Below are 20,662 nucleotides of genomic sequence, written 5' to 3' on the forward strand. Positions count from 1 at the left end.
GGGGGGAACTTGGGGTTATTGAACAATGGCGTTAGTGGGGATATTAAAGATGATATGTGAGTAAGAGTTCTTAACTTAGACCATTTAATAAGAGTGGGCCCTAGGGTAGGGTGCGAGATTCTGGGTAATTTGGTTAACCATATTACTGTAGTACTAGAAGAGTCGAGGTATGATTATTCGATCGCTACCCATTGTTTCCTACCCTCTTGAACTGACATCTCCATTATTCTGGTTAAGATTGCAGCATCATAGTATGAGGGTATATGGGGAAGCTGGAGACCCCCCAAGTGTCTTTGTCTAAATAAAGTTTTGTGCTTGAATCTTGGGCGCCTCCCACTCCACACAAAGTCCCGCACCAAACGTTGGATGCCCTGAAACCAGGAGTCGGGGATTAAAATAGGTAACGTCTGTATGAGGTAGAGAAGTCGGGGTAGGACATTCATTTTTATAATGTTAACCCTACCTATCCATGAGAAATTCTTGCTCTGCCACTCTCTCAAACCAGCCCGGAGATTCCCCAGAAGTGGTTTAAAGTTAAGGTCATATAGGCGCTAGAGATCGTTAGAAAGTACCACGCCTAAATATTTCAATTGGGTGGGATGCCAAATAAAAGGGAAGGTACATTTTAAACCCTCCACCACAGGGGCCGGGGTATTAATATTCAGAGCCACTGACTTGCCATAGTTAATTTTGAAGTTAGATAGTAAACCAAACCTTCGGAATTCTTTAACCAAGTTGGGTAGGGAAACAACCGGGTTGGTAATAATGGCCAAAAGGTCGTCCGCAAATAAAGCGAGTCTATGTTCTCTCTCACCCCCCTGAACACCAGATATATTCGGATTGGCCCTGATTGCCCTTGCCAACGCCTCCATACACAGTACAAATATGAGCGGAGACAGCGGACACCCCTGCCTAGTGCCATTATTAATCATCACCGCATCCGACAGATCGCCATTAATTTTAATTCTAGCCCTGGGTTGTCAATAAAGTGCTAAGATTCTATGAAGTCCCAACGGGCCTAATCCAAGATGCTCCAGGAGCCCTCTCATAAACGGCCGACTCACACGGTCAAGAAATTTGTTTTTTATTTTTACTTTGGGAGCTGTAACGGGGCGCTCTCTCGGAGTGGGGGCTATAACGGGGCGCTCTCTCGGAGTGGGGGCTATAACGGGGCGCTCTCTCGGAGTGGGGGCTATAACGGGGCGCTCTCTCTGAGTGGGGACTGTAACGGGGCGCTCTCTCGGAGTGGGGGCTATAACGGGGCGCTCTCTCGGAGTGGGGGCTATAACAGGGCGCTCTCTCGGAGTGGGGACTGTAATGGGGCGCTCTCTCTGAGTGGGGACTGTAACGGTGCGCTCTCTGAGTTGGAGCTGTAACGGTGCGCTCTCTCCGACTGGGGGCTGTATAGGGGCGCTCTCTCGGAGTGGAGGGCTGTAGTGGAGCGCTCTTTCTTACACCGGGGCCTGTAACGGTGCGCTTCCTTGGAGTGGGGGCCTGTAATGGTGCGTGCTCTCACACCGTTGCCTGTAATGGTGACATCATTTGCGATGCCGTATAGTGGCGCAGTCGCTACATTGGAGTTACATATCCTAAAAGAATGAAGGATTTTCACAAAAATATGTTCACACTCAGCAGCATGCAGTGAGCAACTTTGAATAATTTTATAAATAATTTGAGCTGTTTTGTAGTATAAGGTTTTTTCTTCCGGGTTTAGTTCCATGTAAATTTGAGTTTAGCGCTAAAGGTGCAGATAAGAGAAAGTGTCCAGTGATTTTCCATCTATCTCCAGACAGACGGATCAGCGCAGATTCCCAGCAGTTATGTAGCTCAGTGACGGCTTATAAAACATAAAGTCGGAGACTGAAGGAAAAGCGAGAAGGACGCTGGCTCCAGGGTCACAAAACCGAGCTCTGTACATCCCATATTTCAGGCTGGCAAATTGTTATCAAAGGATTTGCTGTATTGATTTGATGCTTCAGCTAAACGGCTCTTTTTCTGCAGCACAAATTGTCTCAGAAACCCCAAGTGTCATAAATGGCAAAACTAGCAGTGAATTATTTAAAGCCCCGAAGACAAAACCCTTCAGAATAGAACCAATGTCTTTATTTCACCAGAATGTTTCTTTGCAGGTAAATTAAATGAATATGGGATATATAAAAACCACTAATTACTACCTGCTACCCCTCCCAAGCACACAGTATAGGGGGCTCTCAAGGGGCTGCTGCTTTGGATAGTCCAACAGAGCGTTGGGGCTCAACCATCTGTAACAGATTATATCCACCTTTGCCCCCCACAGTACCCAATAGCCCTCTGCTCCACATACTGTACTTTTATTAGGAATTGAAGCTTATATGGGTAATGGCTGAGCCCCTTACAGTCCCTCTATAATCTTCCTGAGAGTATCGGTCTGATATCTATTCTCAATAATTGGTGAGATTTAATTGGGTTCTAAAGGAATTTTTTAATATCTACTACTCCCCGCTGCTTCATCAGGAAGTTCCTGGATCCTTGTAGGTGATATGAGGATTTATATACACTTAGCTGATATGCAACAATCAGCAAGTAAGGGGCGGTACTGATGATACAACTTATTGCACCTCCACCTGGGATGATAGACGGGAGGAGGTTTGACATATTTCCCAATAGTTTAGATTTATGGGGCATATTGAAAAGTGGGTTTGGATTGATAAAACGTGGGCGTCATCAGGTGAAGTTTCGGTTGATTGAGACTTTCGTCTCAGTTTTGTACTTTTTAACGTTTGTAGGTATGAGGTCAGGTAGTCTAGTTATTTGCCTATGTGGCACTATAAAGCCAAAAATCCAAATGAATCCAAAATGAAATAGGCACTTTCACAAACCTGTGGGAAATGTATCGCACCGTTAGAGAATGTGCGTTATTTTGTATGAGGGACCCTCGTTTACTCACCCGTTACTACCATGGCTCAGTCTTGAAGCTCAATCACGTTGTAGGTTTTCTGCAATTGCCATTATGAGGTCACAAAATGTAATTGCTGCATCCATATTTCGGTGGGATTGCTCATAGAGGTGCTAGGAAAAATGTAATAAGTAATGATCCCTATTGTTGTTCAGCAGATGTAATAGTGGGGTGTTTTATGTAATGATTGAGGTTGGCGATAGGACATAGAATATGAAGCACCTGTGACTACACTGTGCTGTGCAGACTCCAGGCAGTCCATTATTCCCCCATTCTTGGTCTGTCTTATCGGAGGCTTTTAAATTGGGGACACCCCCACAGTGATCCTGTGAGATTACAGATATGTTAATGACACCGTCAGTTTATGTGCTACAAAATAAATATTATTATAAATTCTAAAGAAGGATCACATTTGTATTTATGGTTCTATGAAGTGGGCGGATTGTATCAGTTTCTATGTCACAATTTTCATGTATAAATATGCAGCAAGATGTAACTATTTTATTTTTCCATGACAGTATATACTAGATTATCAATGACCAATAAATCACTGGTACTATTCCCTTACTAGACACGGCGTTACTACAGTCATGGGGTTCTCGTCAGGAACAAGCTCATAGTTTAGCGCTGGGTCCTGCACCCCAGCCTTGATAAACGATCTCTTTATACACCGGTCTCGTCTCCTCGCCCTGTCTGTGTAATTGCCACTAATGACTTGTTTCTGTCTCAGTGCTGAAGATGGAAGGTCACAGTGTGCGGTGAAGTAGCTGCTTTCTGAGCTACGGCGGCACCAGTCCATCATCGTGACACGGACATCACATAGATGGGGGGCTGACAACTTCATCTCGCAGGTGCCGCCCGCTGGGCTGTGATCTGAGGTCTTTCAGGATCTATTGCAGACCCGGCTGAAGGGGAAGGCAATGAACCCTAGAGGTGATCGGACGCTAGTTCTGCATTGAGGGTCTTGTAGGTAAACCTTGTGAGGTTGTCAGTGTGAATATACAAATGTGCGTTAGGTTCAGAAAATCCACTTGTATAATTATACACGGCGGCTAATGTCAGATATATTCACAGTCCTACATTAAGCCAACAGAAAGGTGAGTTCTGGTCTCACATTATGGGGGCCCCACGTTTTCTTAGTCTATACTTACTGTGCAGTAAAGCACTTACTGGACCCATCCACTAATCCCATAAATCTAGCAGCAGAGGTTGTCCGATTCCTAGGAAATCAACACTGACCTAAAGGGGGAACCCCCCCCCCTCACCCCCAATCAGAGGAACTGTGAGTCTACTCGATAGATAGATAGATATATATATATATATCACATTTGGGATCTAATTACAGGGCTTGATGCAGTTGTCAGGATATAAGAACCATATAAGTACTATAACTATTTCCTATCCCTTGTTTGGACCTAAGACAGAATCAATCCTGGCCCATACACAGAGCTAGGAAAACATGAAATTGAGTAATTTCCATTAAAATAATCTACTCTACGACCCTCAGACAATTGCAGACTTTTGCCGCAGTTTCTACAACCTACATTCAGGTATCTCCAGAGATGTCATTTCCTTCACCTATCCTGTATATCTGTGCTCACTGCAGAGATATCCCCGGAGGATATTAAACCATCTAAACATTAAAATAAAATGAGCTCCAAATGGCTTCTTGCCATCTGTTACCTAAAATTCTCAGACCCTCATGCCTCTAATACTAATCTAATTGAACTCTGACCTTCAAGGCAAAAAGTTTTTGGGAGCCAGCACCTGAGCACTTTTTCTGCAAATTCTTCAATCCACCACTTTGGGGAATAAGGCTGCACAAGGCTCACAGTAAGCGCTTATATTGTAGTTTTGTGGCCCTTCGTTATGTTCTCTTTATTTTATACAATTCCAGCAGAAGATTCGACCTTCAGACACAACACAACAGTGCAGAGTAATATACATGAAGAATCGTCCCACGGTCCCTCTAGGAAGTGATAGAAACATTAACAGACAGAACCAATCTTACTGTATAATATCTCACAATAACCACCAGGAACACAGGAATTTGACTTCTTTTTATTTTTCTTGTTTTATTTTGTTCATTTATTAATCTTTACGGAACTGGAGCGACAACACCGGCCGTGCATGTAATGTAACATTGAGGTCAGTGTTAGGACACTCCTGTTTCTCGGCAGTCGGAGGTGATATTACTGCGTCGTCTTCAGGGGTCTCGGTGAGGGGCAGGAGGCTTATGAATGGATTGTCACAGAGGAAGGGGACAAATCAGTTTCTTGTGTAAAGAGGTCGAGGTTGGACATCAAACTCTCAGAGTGAAATGGAACGAAGCTTTGAGGCTTTTTGTCTCCAGAGGCCTATGGACCCCGTTCCCCTTCTGGGGGACGTGGAATAAAACGCTTGTTACATAGATGACAATCTAAGGTATGGGGGGGACACTACTGGATCCACCTTTCCATGCATATAGAACAAGGCAATCTTGCGTTTGTCACCAACCATTGCTCATCACTCTGGGTACAATGGATTTCCTTGGGTCACACTCAGCCATAGGCGTGCTGAGCCCAGTTATTTAAATAGTAAATAGTCCAGAAAATAGGTCTAGAATTTCTTACAAAAATTCTTTCGCAAGCTAGTTTCAAATGCAAATAAAATATAGTAACAAAATCCACAAGTTCTTCTCTATAGAAATATCAAGTTTCTGAATCAATCACCGATCATGTTGCGGCTGCGGTGCCCATAATCTCTACACTGTAATTAAAATGCTCGTTAGGTGATGTCACCTATTAAACTGCAGATTGGGGATAAATAGCCCAAGAAGAAGATCACGGTCTGAATATTTGGAAGGCGCAGAGTTCATTTAATTAATAAAGGAGGATGTCAGGGTGAGAGTAACGTGATGTAAATTTCTCTCTTAATCAGGAAGAATATAGGTTCCTGGGCTAAGAATACTGAACGTGTTCCTGGTTATTAATGGAACATCCACGTTTATTACGGAAATGAAAACGTGCGCCATGTTTTTGGTCTGTTGGGTTTCTCCTTAAAGGACAGGGCAGGTTGTAACTAATAGTCCTTTATCCGTCACATCTCTATCAGATGCAGAAAGAGGTCAGACATGTTAACAGCAAACAGAACTGAGAATGTACCTAGCTCGAACCATTCAGTACATAGATAATACATGTGTCACGTGTGTCTATGCGACACAACACTGCCGTCACCATCCATGACTCCTAGGAGCTGAGACAGTATTTCATCATTGGGTTTTCCCAGAATATTGTAAGAAGAATTTCTTTCCTCGGGTTACAGAAGCTGATTCTCGTCTTCGTGGTTCTCAGCGTTTCTAGCATTCTATATTTGTTGCATGTTGGATATTAGTCTAGAGAGAACACAAGGAGAAGGGACTGACCCTGAACTATAACCCTAAAAACAAAAGTTCTTCGCTGTTCATTTGCTTTGTTAAAAATTAATAATCCGCCGTGTTCAGTCTGAAGGTATCGGGGTTGAACAAAAAAGAAAAAGACATTTCTAAGCCTCGGTTGCTGTCATACGGGGAACAGAGAGATTGTGGTCTATGAGGTCTCTTACTAGATCGCCAGTTTCCTACAGAGATGGCTGGAAGGATGGGTGGGCACCACATAGGGAAAGTGATGGAATTTGTCTCTTAAAGGAGAAACCCAAAGAGCCGTAACGGAGTTTACAACTTTCAGACCGGACCGTTGAAAAGATTTACAAAATACTTAGTACCTAAAATAGCATCTAAAATGGTGAGGTGTCCCTTACGTGGTTAATTGACACTATAGTGTAGGTCGTATGTGGAAGGCTCAATGAGACCATTGTTTCACTCAGACTTTTCCAAACACGTCTACGAACTCATCACCAGTTTAGGTGGAACACCCCACCACAAATACTAACGCAACAATAAATCTGCTACATCTTCAGACTCCTCCAGCTAACTCTGCCACATCTCTTCATACCACCATCTTCTAAGTGTCTGCCCGATGGGGCATCTTGATTAAATAATCCAGTTTAGAAACGTGTACAATATCTACCTGTTCAGTAAATCGTTGTGTTTATATTAAAGGTCTTCTCTACTAAGCCCTTCTAGCTTCTCAGAAGATTTGGGAGAAGATACAGGAGGGGGCATGTTGGATGGATGTGGGGTAGACAGATGGGGGTGGGGTCACAGGTATGTAACAGGTTTTCATGGTGGATATATATATATACAGCGATGGCTCGATTCTCACACCGGCGGTCAGTCCATAACAATCACCTTGAGTCCTGGATCTTGTCTGTCCATCCATGTGAACACATTAAGGGAAGAGCTACATGCAGCCTCCTGCCCCGTCTCCCACCCCCGGGCCTTCTCCTGACTACATTAGATGCGTCTGGAGGTCTGCTTGAAGATGAAGCCTCGGTGAGCCAGGGTCTTCATGATGTTAGCGATGTTCCTGCAGTCATCTGCGAGGAGAGAGAAACCGCGTTATAAGTCAGAACTGCGCTGTTCTTACAGTCAGATTAACATGGAAATAATCTGGCACATTATATTGTACGGCCTCATGTGGACGGCTAACAAGGACCTAGGTGTACAGTTATAAGACAGCCCCAACGATAGACTAAAATATATGCTATGATATAAGGATTAATGGTTGTTGTGAAGTATCTATTAACGCTTATATCACTTCCCCCTCGTTAGAAAGTGTAATGAGATTCATGTGTTGTAGTCTCTATAAACATCATCTGTTACAGTAACAAATGTCTCAGTAATTTCTGTACACAATGTATGGAGCTCGCTGGAGGGGGTTAAATAGTGAGGGAGGGAGCAGTTATTCACTAATAGTGGAGGGGGCCGTGCAGGACAACAGCAGCAGCTCTAAAATAGAAACCGGACTTTAAATTGATTCCTGCTGTCTATATTTCATGCTGGAGATTGGCTTGTAAATCCATGTTTTGATCTATGAGGACCGTCTCCTTAAGAAAAAGCAAAAGTAAATGTGTAATTTCTCCCTTGACAGAACACGGTAGATATGGCTATCCTTCTTCCCTCTCCCCTCCGTCGTGGGACAGCTGCGTTGTGTCGGATTAACGCTTTTTCTTCCTCGCCCCACACGCCTTGATGTCTCCATTTCATTACGCCACGGCCATTTATCAAGCTGTTACCGTAAGGGTGACTTTGCCAACTTGCATGTGGCAGGCGGAGAGGCAGTGCCATGGTACAAGGAAGGGAGGGGGGGTCTGAATAGACTGGGTGGGGGCATTGTGTTAGAGAGAGGATGAGAAGAGGCTGTATCCCTACTGATGTGTAAATGATAAAGACGACTCAACATCCATCTCTCCCTGCAAACCTGCAGAGTGCTTTATAATCAAGCCTAGGCGATAATAATGTGGAATTAGGTCTCTCTATCAAAGGGGGAGGCCTTTTAATCACGGCTTAAAGGGTGCGAGTGCTGTTTATCATAATTGAACTGTATCCAGGCTAATTGCAGCTATATTTCACTGTCGCTGAGACACCAGCGCTGGGAGCAGAAGACGTGGTGAAGACTGAGGTGTCACCAGGACAGGATATCTGGGGTACAAGTTCAGCCCCAGTCTCAATTCCTGGGGCAAGACTCCAGGTGGATTATTTATCTGTCAATTTCCCACACGAAAAGTACCGAACGGTTGGCCAAAAATTAAAGAGCAGAATGAGTCAGTAATTAGTACAACAAATGAATATGGTTTCTTAATTCTTTCATGACATTATTACTCAATTAAGTCTAAATTATTTTTCTCCCTCTAAATAAGGAAAATTTTCTTTGTGATGAAACTGCCGGTAAAATAACATTTAACACCTGACCTCAAGGATGCACCGGGAGCTCTCACATTATATAGGAGGGGGAGGGGAGGACACGTCCATTACATCCTGCAGGTGCTTTGTGCGCCAATGTGCAGCGCCACGGACAAGAGAGAAAGTTTCCGCCTATTTTAATGTTTTAAATGACACTAGTTTATATGCGACTGTTAACATACGGGTAATCAGATAGTTCTCACATGTAAGTGATCACTAGTAACGAGACATTAATGACAAATGATGGCTTTACCCGCTTTTTAAGTACATTTAAAAAAACAAACAGTTGTCCGTCCTTCCTCCACTCCAACTAAATTCTGTCACTGACGCATTGTACAATGTAGAACACCATTAATGTAACACAAAATAAAGGTAGCACCAAACCCAAACTATTTCCCTTACTCCCCCCTAATACAAACACATTTACATCACTATGATCATTACACCTGGGAGGGGCAGATGGAGTTTTACTACTTAAAGAACAATATGAATAATGTTCTGGTCACTAAGAGGCGACAACTATCAGCAGCCAGAAGTGTAAAATGAATAAAAAGTTGTATAATATTTAACATTTGTTTTTAATTGTTCATCCTTCAATATCTCTGGAGCATTTTCTTCACTTGTACCCGGTTTATACAGAACATTAACAATAGTTTTATCACTCACATCGTTATTTGCAGCAACAAAGTTATTTTTCAACACAATGTAAAAACATTGTTACAGTATTATATTTTTCCCGAATTCCAATGCATCTAAATGTATTACTATATGATTGTTATATAAAGACAGATGGTGTGTATAACGTGTGATTGTTATATAAAGACAGATGGTGTGTATAACGTGTGATTGTGTATAAAGACAGACGGTGATTGTGTATAACGACAGACGGTGTGTATAACGTGTGATTGTGTATAAAGACAGACGGTGTGTATAACGTGTGGTCGTGTATAAAGACAGACGGTGTGTATAACGTGTGATTGTGTATAACGACAGACGGTGTGTATAATGTGTGATTGTGTATAACGACAGACGGTGTGTACAACGTGTGATTGTGTATAACAACAGACGGTGTGTATAACGTGTGATTGTGTATAACGACAGACGGTGTGTATAACGTGTGATTGTGTATAAAGACAGACGGTGATTGTGTATAACGACAGACGGTGTGTATAACGTGTGATTGTGTATAAAGACAGACGGTGATTGTGTATAACGACAGACGGTGTGTATAACGTGTGGTCGTGTATAACGACAGACGGTGTGTATAACGTGTGATTGTGTATAACAACAGACGGTGTGTACAACGTGTGATTGTGTATAACAACAGACGGTGTGTATAATGTGTGATTGTGTGTATAAAGACAGACGGTGTGTACAACGTGTGATTGTGTATAAAGACAGACGGTGTGTATAACGTGTGATTGTGTATAACGACAGACGGTGTGTATAACGTGTGATTGTGTATAACGACAGGCGGTGTGTATAACGTGTGATTGTGTATAAAGACAGACGGTGTTTATAACGTGTGATTGTGTATAACAACAGACGGTGTGTACAACGTGTGATTGTGTATAACAACAGACGGTGTGTACAACGTGTGATTGTGTATAAAGACAGACGGTGTGTATAACGTGTGATTGTGTATAAAGACAGACGGTGTTTATAACGTGTGATTGTGTATAACAACAGACGGTGTGTACAACGTGTGATTGTGTATAACAACAGACGGTGTGTACAACGTGTGATTGTGTATAAAGACAGACGGTGTGTATAACGTGTGATTGTGTATAAAGACAGACGGTGTGTATAACGTGTGATTGTGTGTATAACGACAGGCGGTGTGTACAACGTGTGATTGTGTATAACAACAGACGGTGTGTATAACGTGTGATTGTGTATAAAGACAGACATTATGTATGTAAATTTGAGTGTGTCGGAAGGATACAGAGGACAGTCTGTTAGAACCATGCAGTTAAGGTCACCTACAGGAAAAAAAACTTTTAATTAAACTTAAAGCTCTCCGGCTGCCTAGAGCCCTGCATTCCAAGTCTAGTTAAATTTTCACGTATGACGAAGCCCCACAGCTCTCCGTGCAGGACGAGAAGTAATTTCAGTAATTTTTAGCTAATGGACAGGGTTATGTCCCCAATAACTTAGCAATGAATTGGGCTGCACAGTAGTGGGATCATTTCTCTGGACTGACATTACTGCGCACAGACCGCGCTGGCTGCAGGGCTCCGAGACAGGATCATCGCCGACATTAACTCTTCCTAATGGACAAATCTGTATCTGCTACTCAAATGGTAATCACAGGATGCAGGAAAAGGAAGATCTCTGATACAACATGTTATACACAGGTTTCTGTATGTTGAGTTACTCTGGTATCGGGTACAATGGCAGATACATCCGGAGCAATGTTCTTCTTAACGTGTCCTTGAACCGCATGAACAAGGTAATTTCCTTGGCGTGTGCCTCACTTAGTATGGGGCATGTGAGAGGCGTGAACACGGCACACTCGCAGACCTGGCTGCCGTTCAGTGGGTGTTGTAGAGGGGTGAGAGGATATTGGAGGGGACATATTGACAGTTTTGGATATTTGTAATTAGTGACTCCGAGATACGTTTAATTCCTTTGCTGTGTGGTTTCCAAACTACATGAAACATGAACGGAGAATGAAACTTGGGGGGTCAGGTGACCATCACTGAGCTTCACCTCATCCATAGAACAGACAGATCGGTAAGAGGAGCAGAGAGGCTGTGGCAGATAATTACTCAGGACTTCACGTAGGTGAGTGACAGGGATTAGCAGGGTCTGAAGGATTACAAACACATTCCTGCTCTCTGACCTGCACACAAAGGGCCACCGTGAACTTCCATATCATCAGACTCAAACAGGTCGATATCCATAGAGCGGAGCACTGCGCCAATACTGCACGCACAATATAGACACGCTCCTGTGTGACTTTATGCGGATTATCTTATCTATTCATACCACAAATTACCGATACGCTGGAGGGTCAGGCAGAACGGACAGACAGCCCCCAGTTCAGAGGAAAGTTTTATAAGTAATTATATGACCCAGAGCCACTTGTACTCAGCATCAGGATTTTAGACTGAGACTTGTAGTTCCTCAGCAGCTGAGAGAGTGGAGAGTACATAATACACAAATATCTATCTTCATATATATACACATCACTGGTAGCATTTTGTCAACAGCTTTTTCAAGGACAGTCTGCAGTGCAAGTGTTAGTGGTAAATGTAACAGGTCACCCACCATACCCAAAGTACCATAATGTTTTATTGGAATATACCCTCTTTAAGAAATCTTCACACAACCAGGGCCACAGAGAGGAAGTTGGGGCCCCAGTGCAGCCACCTCTTGGCGACACATCTGCCCATCATGTGCCACCTACCAGTCCCTTAGTTAGTGTTGGCTGTGATAGATGCACAGTGCAGACTGGGACCTGTGATGTCACATATAGCAGCCAATGGCAGTGAGGTCTCAGAGTTAATGTAAATTTAGCAAACCTCTATAGGCTGCTGCAATTCATTGAAGAACATCAGGCAGTGCTGTGATTGGCTGCTCTCTCTGCTATTCATTAACAACACTGTAACCATGTGTACCCCAATATCAAGTAGGCCACAAACAGAACTTCGGGGTGTCAGGGTGATAACTGTTGCTGGGACTTTGACTACCAGCGGCCATAGCTGTGTTAGGGCAGGAGCAGCGGCCGAGAAAGCGCTTTACTCCAAATCAGGGCCCGTCTTGTAGGGCCAAATATCTTAGGAACCCCCATAGTGCAAAAAATAGGAATTCCAGTTAATTTTAAAGTGTAATGGAAGGCAATGTCTTCTGACCCATTTTCCACCAGTGTTTACTATAAATACGGGTCTGTGTGTGTAGCAGAAAAGGAGAAGATTTATAACATGCCCTGTGGCTCAGACTAGCCCAGCGCTGGTACGTAATAGGAACAGATTCACACTTACAGCCAGTACACGGCATAAACCAGGGACACGTCCTGTAGACCGCGGCGGTACTTGTCTATTGGCTGCGCATTACGCCGGCCGGTGGCTGCAGATTCTTGGCTAGTGTATTACTTGCCTACGCCAAGACAGCAGCTACTCACTCACTAAATCACTCTGCAAGACAGATTCTCATCAAGAGCAAGGTAAACACGCTTATTATAATTATCCCCACATCAAAACAAAACAATGGCAGAACACGCTGCTAATATGCAATTACAGGTCCTCATTGATTTTACCATGTAATCTGCTGCCACTGATTTAATAACACATCACACGCTGGGCTCCGGGGATATGAGACAAAATATTTTTATAAACTCTAATCAAAAAGGAAAAAAAAATGAAAGAAAGCGGCTGCAGATGGATGATAGTTTAGGGGGTTATTCCGGCCCGGGTGGCACCGGAACGTGGACGGTCACTGCTGGTATATACAGGCTCCGTGGGACATACTAAAGCCAACAATAGGCAGATACTCCGATACACTGTCCAGTTACTAGGATATTTAATGCCATGAATATTCACTGACCATGTAATTGTCTAACCAGGGAGCTGATGCACGTTTAACACTAGAAATATGCAAAATTTTCATAAGCTCTACACAATAAAGAGCAGTTACCATCTACTCACACAGCAGAGGGCTATCCTGCGGGCTGAACCAATATTCCTGAGAATGCAGCCAATCAGAACACTAGACATAAAATACAAAATATCTGCATTCTCAGTATTAGTGTTTCTGCTCAAAAACTGTTTTTCTCAGTAGGTGCACACTCCCATAAATGTGTTAGACCGGCGTCTGTATTCTACAATACTTCGCCCACTCTTCTGTATTAGGCTGGGTACACACTACAGGGCTTTCAGCCAATTATGGGGCCAATCAAACGACAAACGACCGTTTGGCCCGATATTGCATTACTGTATACACTCCAACGATAAACGATTATCGTTCCAAAGCTCATTGTATCGTATGATTTGTAAACCGAATAAAAAACCTCGTTCAATGACCGGCAGTGTCCATAGATCTCTATGGAGTGTGCAGCATCAGGATCTTTTTAGCCAATGGTTATGACAGATGACGAACACAGATCTGAAGGTAAATCTTGTAAGACGTGTATAGTGTGTACACAGGAATCGCTACTGCTGATCGGGACATTTTTTTTTCCAGTCGTTGATTTTCTGTAGGGGGTAACCAGCCCAATCCGCTGGTAACACAATATACACTGTAACTAATCTCTATGTGAAGAGAGTAAACACAACCTCTACAAGGCAAAAAGCTAAACATGATACATTTCTGCATGTTTGGATACACACTTACTATTTATTTGCTGAAGATTGAAAATAAATAAATAAATAAAAAAGCAGTGAATTTGGGATGTGCAAAAGATTGGACATAATTGCCCACCATTAATCTATCATGCCTTGGGGTTGTGTGGAAGCCGGTGGCACAGGGTGGGAGGGAGAATGGATTCAACTAAAGACAACCAAACCCTAGAAGCTGATGTCCCAGAGACAGGGGAGACGTTGCAGCTGAAGGAGGTTGGATATTTCTGCAACACAACGTTGCAAAACATATGTCAAAATCAACCGTGAAGTACTTACAGGAACAAAAGATAAAGGTTTTGGAATAAGCTTCACCCTCCAGACATGAATATTATGGGGAATCTGTGGACAGACATCAGATATGCAGCAGATGGAAGACGAATATTCCTCAGCAAGAAGGGAAAATATTCCCAGACTTAGCCGGGTCCAGGAAACATTTAGAAGCTGTGATTTCTGCTGTCGGGGGTGTAATTAGGTACTGGCTGTCAGGTGGATGCACATTCAACTTGTTAACTTCAACAAATAGTAACTGTGCACTAAAATGTGACATGTTTATGTACGTAGTCTGCAGAGGTTGTGTTACTTCATTTCACTTCAGTAAAATGTCCAGTTGGGGTGGGGTAGATACATAGTATCGGCCTACAGGTTTCTTGGCTCGCTCAGCGTAAGCTTATTGCCAAAGCTGGTTCCCCTTTTAGGGTCGGTTACTTGAGGGCCCCGTTTATCCTAGTCCCAGACTGTGGGTTACAGACGTGTCCATTAGGGAGGGTGAGGAGATATTTAGGGTCAGTAAGACCACAGAAACTGGCTTGTAGGATGTTGCCCCAAGTATTGTTGTCTGACTGGGGGGTCATCAACATTACTGGTAAATTCGGCAACCAGCACCTACACACAGATGCTACAATTCAGTCAGCGTTGTGCGTCTTCTCCTCCCTAATATAAACTAACACCAACATCTGTATATCAGATTGTGCAAGTATTTTATATGTACATGGTAATTACTACTAATTTATATCTGTGAGTCTAGATCACTAACAGAGACAGCCTCCTCAAGTCGCCTCATTACAGGAACACCCCTGAACCCGGCTGTTCGGTCTGTTAAGCAAATGACCTGTGATTAATTTGGCCATAACTATCATTACAGAAAATAAACTGTATCACATCTGGATGTTTAGTGGGCGGTTAGAACACCCACGTGACGATGGCCACAATGTGCCAATAAGGGTACATACAAGATATTGTAGCCCCCACAGATTGTCCTGCTGCAGAAACAGACCCTCCGGTCCAGTTTTTATTAGACTGGATGACATTTTTGGGTCCTGACATGTACCAGTATCGGACAATTTGCCAAGGTTGCCCAACTGCACTATAACATCATTTTCATCAACGGTTACCGCACTGTATGTAACTTCCTTGGTGCTGGAGCCTAGAATGTTGAATAAGAGTCCGCGCTATAAAATTATTAATGAGAACAGTATGAAACAAACAGACTAAAGTCCTTGAAACATTCATATTATTTTTCATTTTTCAGTGTAGAAAGGCAATAAAAGAACTTGATTAACGACTGTAGTTAAAATTAAAAAAGGCGTTGAGTCATCTTGATCATTTGATCACAAAATCTATTTGAAACCAGCGCTGAAATGTCATCGCGGAAGTCATATTACACAACAGGCGCACGTTTTAATGCCGATAAAAAAAAGATTATACCATATTCAAGTGAAATTTTGGGAGTCTCAACAAGAGATTCTGTAGAAGAAGATTTTAAGTTTTTCCTCCCTAACCCTGGGCTGAACCATTTCATTCTCAACTCAGTCTTAAATCAATCCTGTCTTATTATTACAATATCAATAGACAATATTCCTACAATAAATTTATTGATTTCTCACTGCAGTCTATGAAATAGGGAACGGCCGTGTGAGGAAGGGGCCGTGGTATCTGGCTTTAATAAATCTATACTCTAACCATCAGTCTTAACTCACAGAAAATAAATGCCCAAAATGCTGCCAGTAGTTTATATTCATTAGGCTATTGAATATAAAGTAATATGTTTATGTAGGACATTGAGGTAATGTGATAATCCGTCCGTGTATGAGGGAAAAATCCACTTAGCTGGTCTGTCAGCCTGACAAGAAAAATGTTCACATAAAGAGAGCGATGCCGTGTGCCGGATTGACGGGGATCACGGAAGAACGGCCCAGCGGCCAGGGGTAATATTCAGGGCAGAACCGTGCAGCCAAATCACACTGGAATCTACACCCCAGAGGTTACAAATTGTGATATTGCTATTTATTGAATGTGTCTTATAAGGGAGTGAGAGGAGACAGTAATCTCTCCTATTGCACCTAATACGGATGTATCTGGTAACGAATACATGGTCTGCTATGTAAATGTTCATTAATAAACGTATGACACACTGAATGTAACAGCAAGTTATGTCATAGGAAAGAGGGTCTGAAGAGCTAAGCCACCATGGGCAGCACAGTGGCTCAGTGGTTAGCACATCTGCCTCACAGCACTGGGGTCATGAGTTCGATTCCCGACCATGGCCTTATCTGTGTGGCGTTTGTATGTTCTCCCCGTCTTTGCGTGGGTTTCCTCCGGGTGCTCCGGTTTCCTCCCACACTCCAAAAACATACTGGTAGGTTAATTGGCTGCTGTCAAATTGATCCTAGTCTGTGTGTGTGTTAGGGAATTTAGATTGTAAGCTCCAATGGCCAGGGACTAATGTGAGTGAGTTCTCTGTACAGCGCTGCGGAATTAGTGGCGCTATATTAATAGCTGATGATAATGAATTTAATGATTTACCTAGGAGCTATAAATCATGTTTTTACCAATGGTTTCCATGCCAGTAAAGGGATGAAAACAGATGGAACCTCATTCCTACTAGTGTCTGTGGACAGGATTGGGGGTGACACGGCAACTATAATTTGCCCTCCATAGACCCGCCGACCACTGGTACCAGCACTAATTACATGCCACATTTTATGCTATTGCAGTATTACTAGCGTTTTCTTGGTGCCAGTGGGTAACCGGCTTTAGATGTGCACAGACCGGTTGATAAAAGTGTGACATAAGAGATAAATATAAGTTTTACTGATTACTGGGTATCTACGCCCAGAAGTGGCAGAATTCACATAACGTAGAGAAACCAAAACAAGACTTTATTGTTATTATCACTGACAGGTTCTGTGATCTACAGACTCATCGGCAACAAGTTCTATCCCAGAACAGAACCTTTATCCATCAAACAATTATTTGGGAATGTCGTCTCACACTATTATTGATTTTGAAAAACAGATATTAGCGATATAAAAAAAGGATGTCAGGTATAATGTGTTACTTGGGTAAATGTGAGACATTGAACACGATGCAGAGGATGAAATATGAATTTCTCATGTACACCCCCCCTCCAGTGCTGAAAGGGTCATGTACCAGCACCAAAAACCATCAGCACTTATGAAAGTATCGGGGCCGCTGTAATGTGCTCATTTGGTGGAAGCCGCGGCTGCACAAGGAAGACGGATCACTGGCGGCTGTGAGGCTGAGCAGGTCCATATTTAAGCTGTCCCCATGTTTTATGGTCTGTACAAGGGCTGTGCCTCGGAGGGATGGGGAACCATCCGTCAATGTTAAAATGGCAGATTGTGGTTAATGAATACAGCGCACAATGCAGGTACACATCACAGTCTGCAGTCATCCTGTAACTGGTCAGGGGAGACGGAGTCTGGGTAACACTGGCTCAAACTATCACTGGCCGCGACGACGACTAGAGAACTCACCCCATAATGCACTGGGCTCCTTATATGTAATTATAGAGAGCAGGAGTGCAACAACTCATTATTGTAATTTTCTTTATATTTGCGCAGTAAATTTATTCTACTAATGCAACAAACTGAAAGTATTTATTGAGCAACAATCTGACCATCTGCGAAGGAGTCTCTCCGGTCTTTTTGTCTAAAGGACCAGATCATTTTTGGACCACACGGGGGTCCGTTACTTGGGTTGGGAGATGACCTCACACGAAGCAGACAATGGCCACCTTCCGACCAGATTTAGAGGTCATTATGGTAGTTTTAGGGACACAAATGGTGATATCGCAATATGTGTGACCTGGATACGTCTGGTGAGATTGTCTTATCTGGACCTGGGTTGGGGCAGAATAAGATTTTCTGCCAGTTCCAGACACAGCGCTGCAGAGGTCGCGGCCATTTAGCAGACAGACAAGACAATAACATCACTTAGTAGCAGCATTCAGGTAAACCAGATGAATTAATACTAAGCGTTCCATTAGGCCTCCCCGGAAGTTACAGTTAGAGGGAGACAGTCACTAATGAGCATGATAAGAAGGTTAATAGTCTACACTACAACCCAGCTCCATGGTCCAGCAGTATGCTGAGTACACACACTGGGATATTGCAGCTGATATCAGGCACAATAATGATCCCATAGGGCAGTGGGGGGGGAAGGGCTTGTTTTATTACCATTTATACTTGGTTATATGGGAGTCAAGCGGTGGTACTAAGCTTTATATTACCATCCATCCTAGGTTATACGGGAGTCAGGTGGTGTTACTAAGCTCATTATATTACCATCCATCCTAGGTTATACAGAGGTGGTACTAAGCGTTATTATATTACCATCCATCCTAGGTTATACAGGAGTCAGGCAGTGGTACTATGCTCTGTTACTGAGGCTACATATATAGCAGTAAGGGTCATGTGACCAGGACATCACCCGGGGTAGGACGCCATTCCTAGAATCCCATAGAAATGCTAATTTTCCTGATCTACCAGAAACACAGAACATTTTTGTACATATTAAGAAATACATTCATACTAAGTCTAACTTTTTAAATCCATATTTCACAAATAATAAAAATCTGATTCATAAGCTGTTAAAGTAAATATTGAATTGATCTTGTAACACATGTCTGCAGGAGAATCCATCTAACCAGCCCCCCACCCTCCCCCCACCATAGTTCTGAAGCTGCAGACACGATGATATTATATGTATAAATGCTGTTTCCCAGCAGCACAGAAATAACATCATTTTAATATTATCATCCATTGGGGCATATAAGATAAAATGAATGGATGGTGTTTCCCTGAGCTACTAAGTGTCCAGAAACAGAACTTGGGGGATATATTTAACCTCCAGATGAGCACACAGAACTTTACAAATCTGCAGAAAAAGTCCCTTGTTAAGGACTTAACTCTGCCACAATAACCAACGAGTTCATATCATGCAAAGAAAGCGTTAATGCAAAGCAAACATACGGCCCGAACCATTCCTCCCCTCGCGGTGTGATGACAGCCGGTGGAGGAATATTAAGAATAAGTTAGCTCATTATCCCCAATTACTGCTATGCCTCACACCTCATTTCTCTGCCAAAGAAAGAAAATTAGTTTTCTATTGACATGACCACTTGGCGGTGGCCGGAGATCACCAGAAGCAGCTTCATCTCTGGGGATTTATAATTGTGCAATTAATACTCATTTTACCAATTCTCCGACTGACCCCAGCTCTGTCCCGGAGCAACAGAATCAGGATTAAACCCTTCTTTTTCAGAACAAATGGACTTTACCAATCTCATCATTCCCAAAGTATCGCCGGGCTTAACTTGTCCCAGGAATTGATTCAGATATGAGTGTTCTACCAATAATAAAACACAGCCGGTCCCCCAGCCTGAGCGGAGGAATAATACATAGAAATACAAACCCCGCTCAGTGGGACACACAGCGAAGAGCCTGACACTCCCGGCTCCATATAAGACCTGAGTACTAGTCACATCTCTGACAATGGAAGAGTTTTACTTTCAGACATTAATAAGTGCTAATATGTAACAGAAATGTCATACATTGTACTACAGCTGACACTGACCTCCCTCCAGTCTTTAGGAGTCCTGATCTTACTCCTGTAACCACAAATTATAATATATAATAGATATAGCCCAGCCATCATTTCAATTCTGCACCAGGCTACGGCTTCTTTGGCCTTTCCAGAAAACCAGCCCTGCAGTAGGTATCACCAAGGGCTTTCATAGAAGGTGTTCCAGCCATAACAATCTATATTCCCAGACACAGGCACTAATGCTGCCTGTATATAGATGTACTGGTATCACGCTGTACATTGCCTGCTCTGTGTTACACAGCTGGGAACATATGGCTTCATCTTCCTAAAGACGAAGGTTCTCTAATAAACAAAGTATCGACCAGTCATCAGAGACACACTTGTATCTCGTGCAGATTGCTCACAATGAGAGGGGCAGATGCATTACGAGAAACTATTAACCCGGTGACCTGACTGAGGCAGTGTAATACCAATGTTACAATTCACAAAACTGAATCTTCTTCATCTCACCCCCCGAGAGGCGACACCAGGAACGCGGAGCACAAGCCCCGATTGGACCTTTTCAGCATAGATGTATCAGTCCTTTGAGAAACAGTTATACTGAGGATGGATGAGGACTTGGGAGAAGTGACTGTAATAAGATCTCACCTATAATCTCCGTGTGCTGCTCAGTGTTAGTGTCGTCCAGGTAACATGTAATATTATTATATTACATCC

General features: G+C 43.0%; 1 protein-coding gene across 2 annotated transcripts in view; it reads right to left on the reverse strand.

Annotated features, from left to right (window-relative positions):
• Window positions 1–4,980: 4,980 nt before the first annotated feature.
• The window catches only part of ERI3 (ERI1 exoribonuclease family member 3), a 182,076-nt gene continuing 166,394 nt past the window's right edge, over window positions 4,981–20,662 (reverse strand). For both annotated transcript variants that reach the window (XM_075181604.1, XM_075181603.1), the window contains exons 8-9: window positions 6,907–7,390; window positions 4,981–6,875 (exon numbers count right to left, since the gene is read on the reverse strand). In XM_075181604.1, the coding sequence (XP_075037705.1) occupies window positions 7,308–7,390 (83 nt within the window). In that variant the 3' untranslated portion in view covers window positions 4,981–6,875; window positions 6,907–7,307. The remainder of the gene's footprint in view (window positions 6,876–6,906; window positions 7,391–20,662) is intronic.

The sequence above is a fragment of the Mixophyes fleayi genome, chromosome 8 (assembly GCF_038048845.1).
Source record: "Mixophyes fleayi isolate aMixFle1 chromosome 8, aMixFle1.hap1, whole genome shotgun sequence".
Classification (NCBI taxonomy): domain Eukaryota; kingdom Metazoa; phylum Chordata; class Amphibia; order Anura; family Limnodynastidae; genus Mixophyes; species Mixophyes fleayi.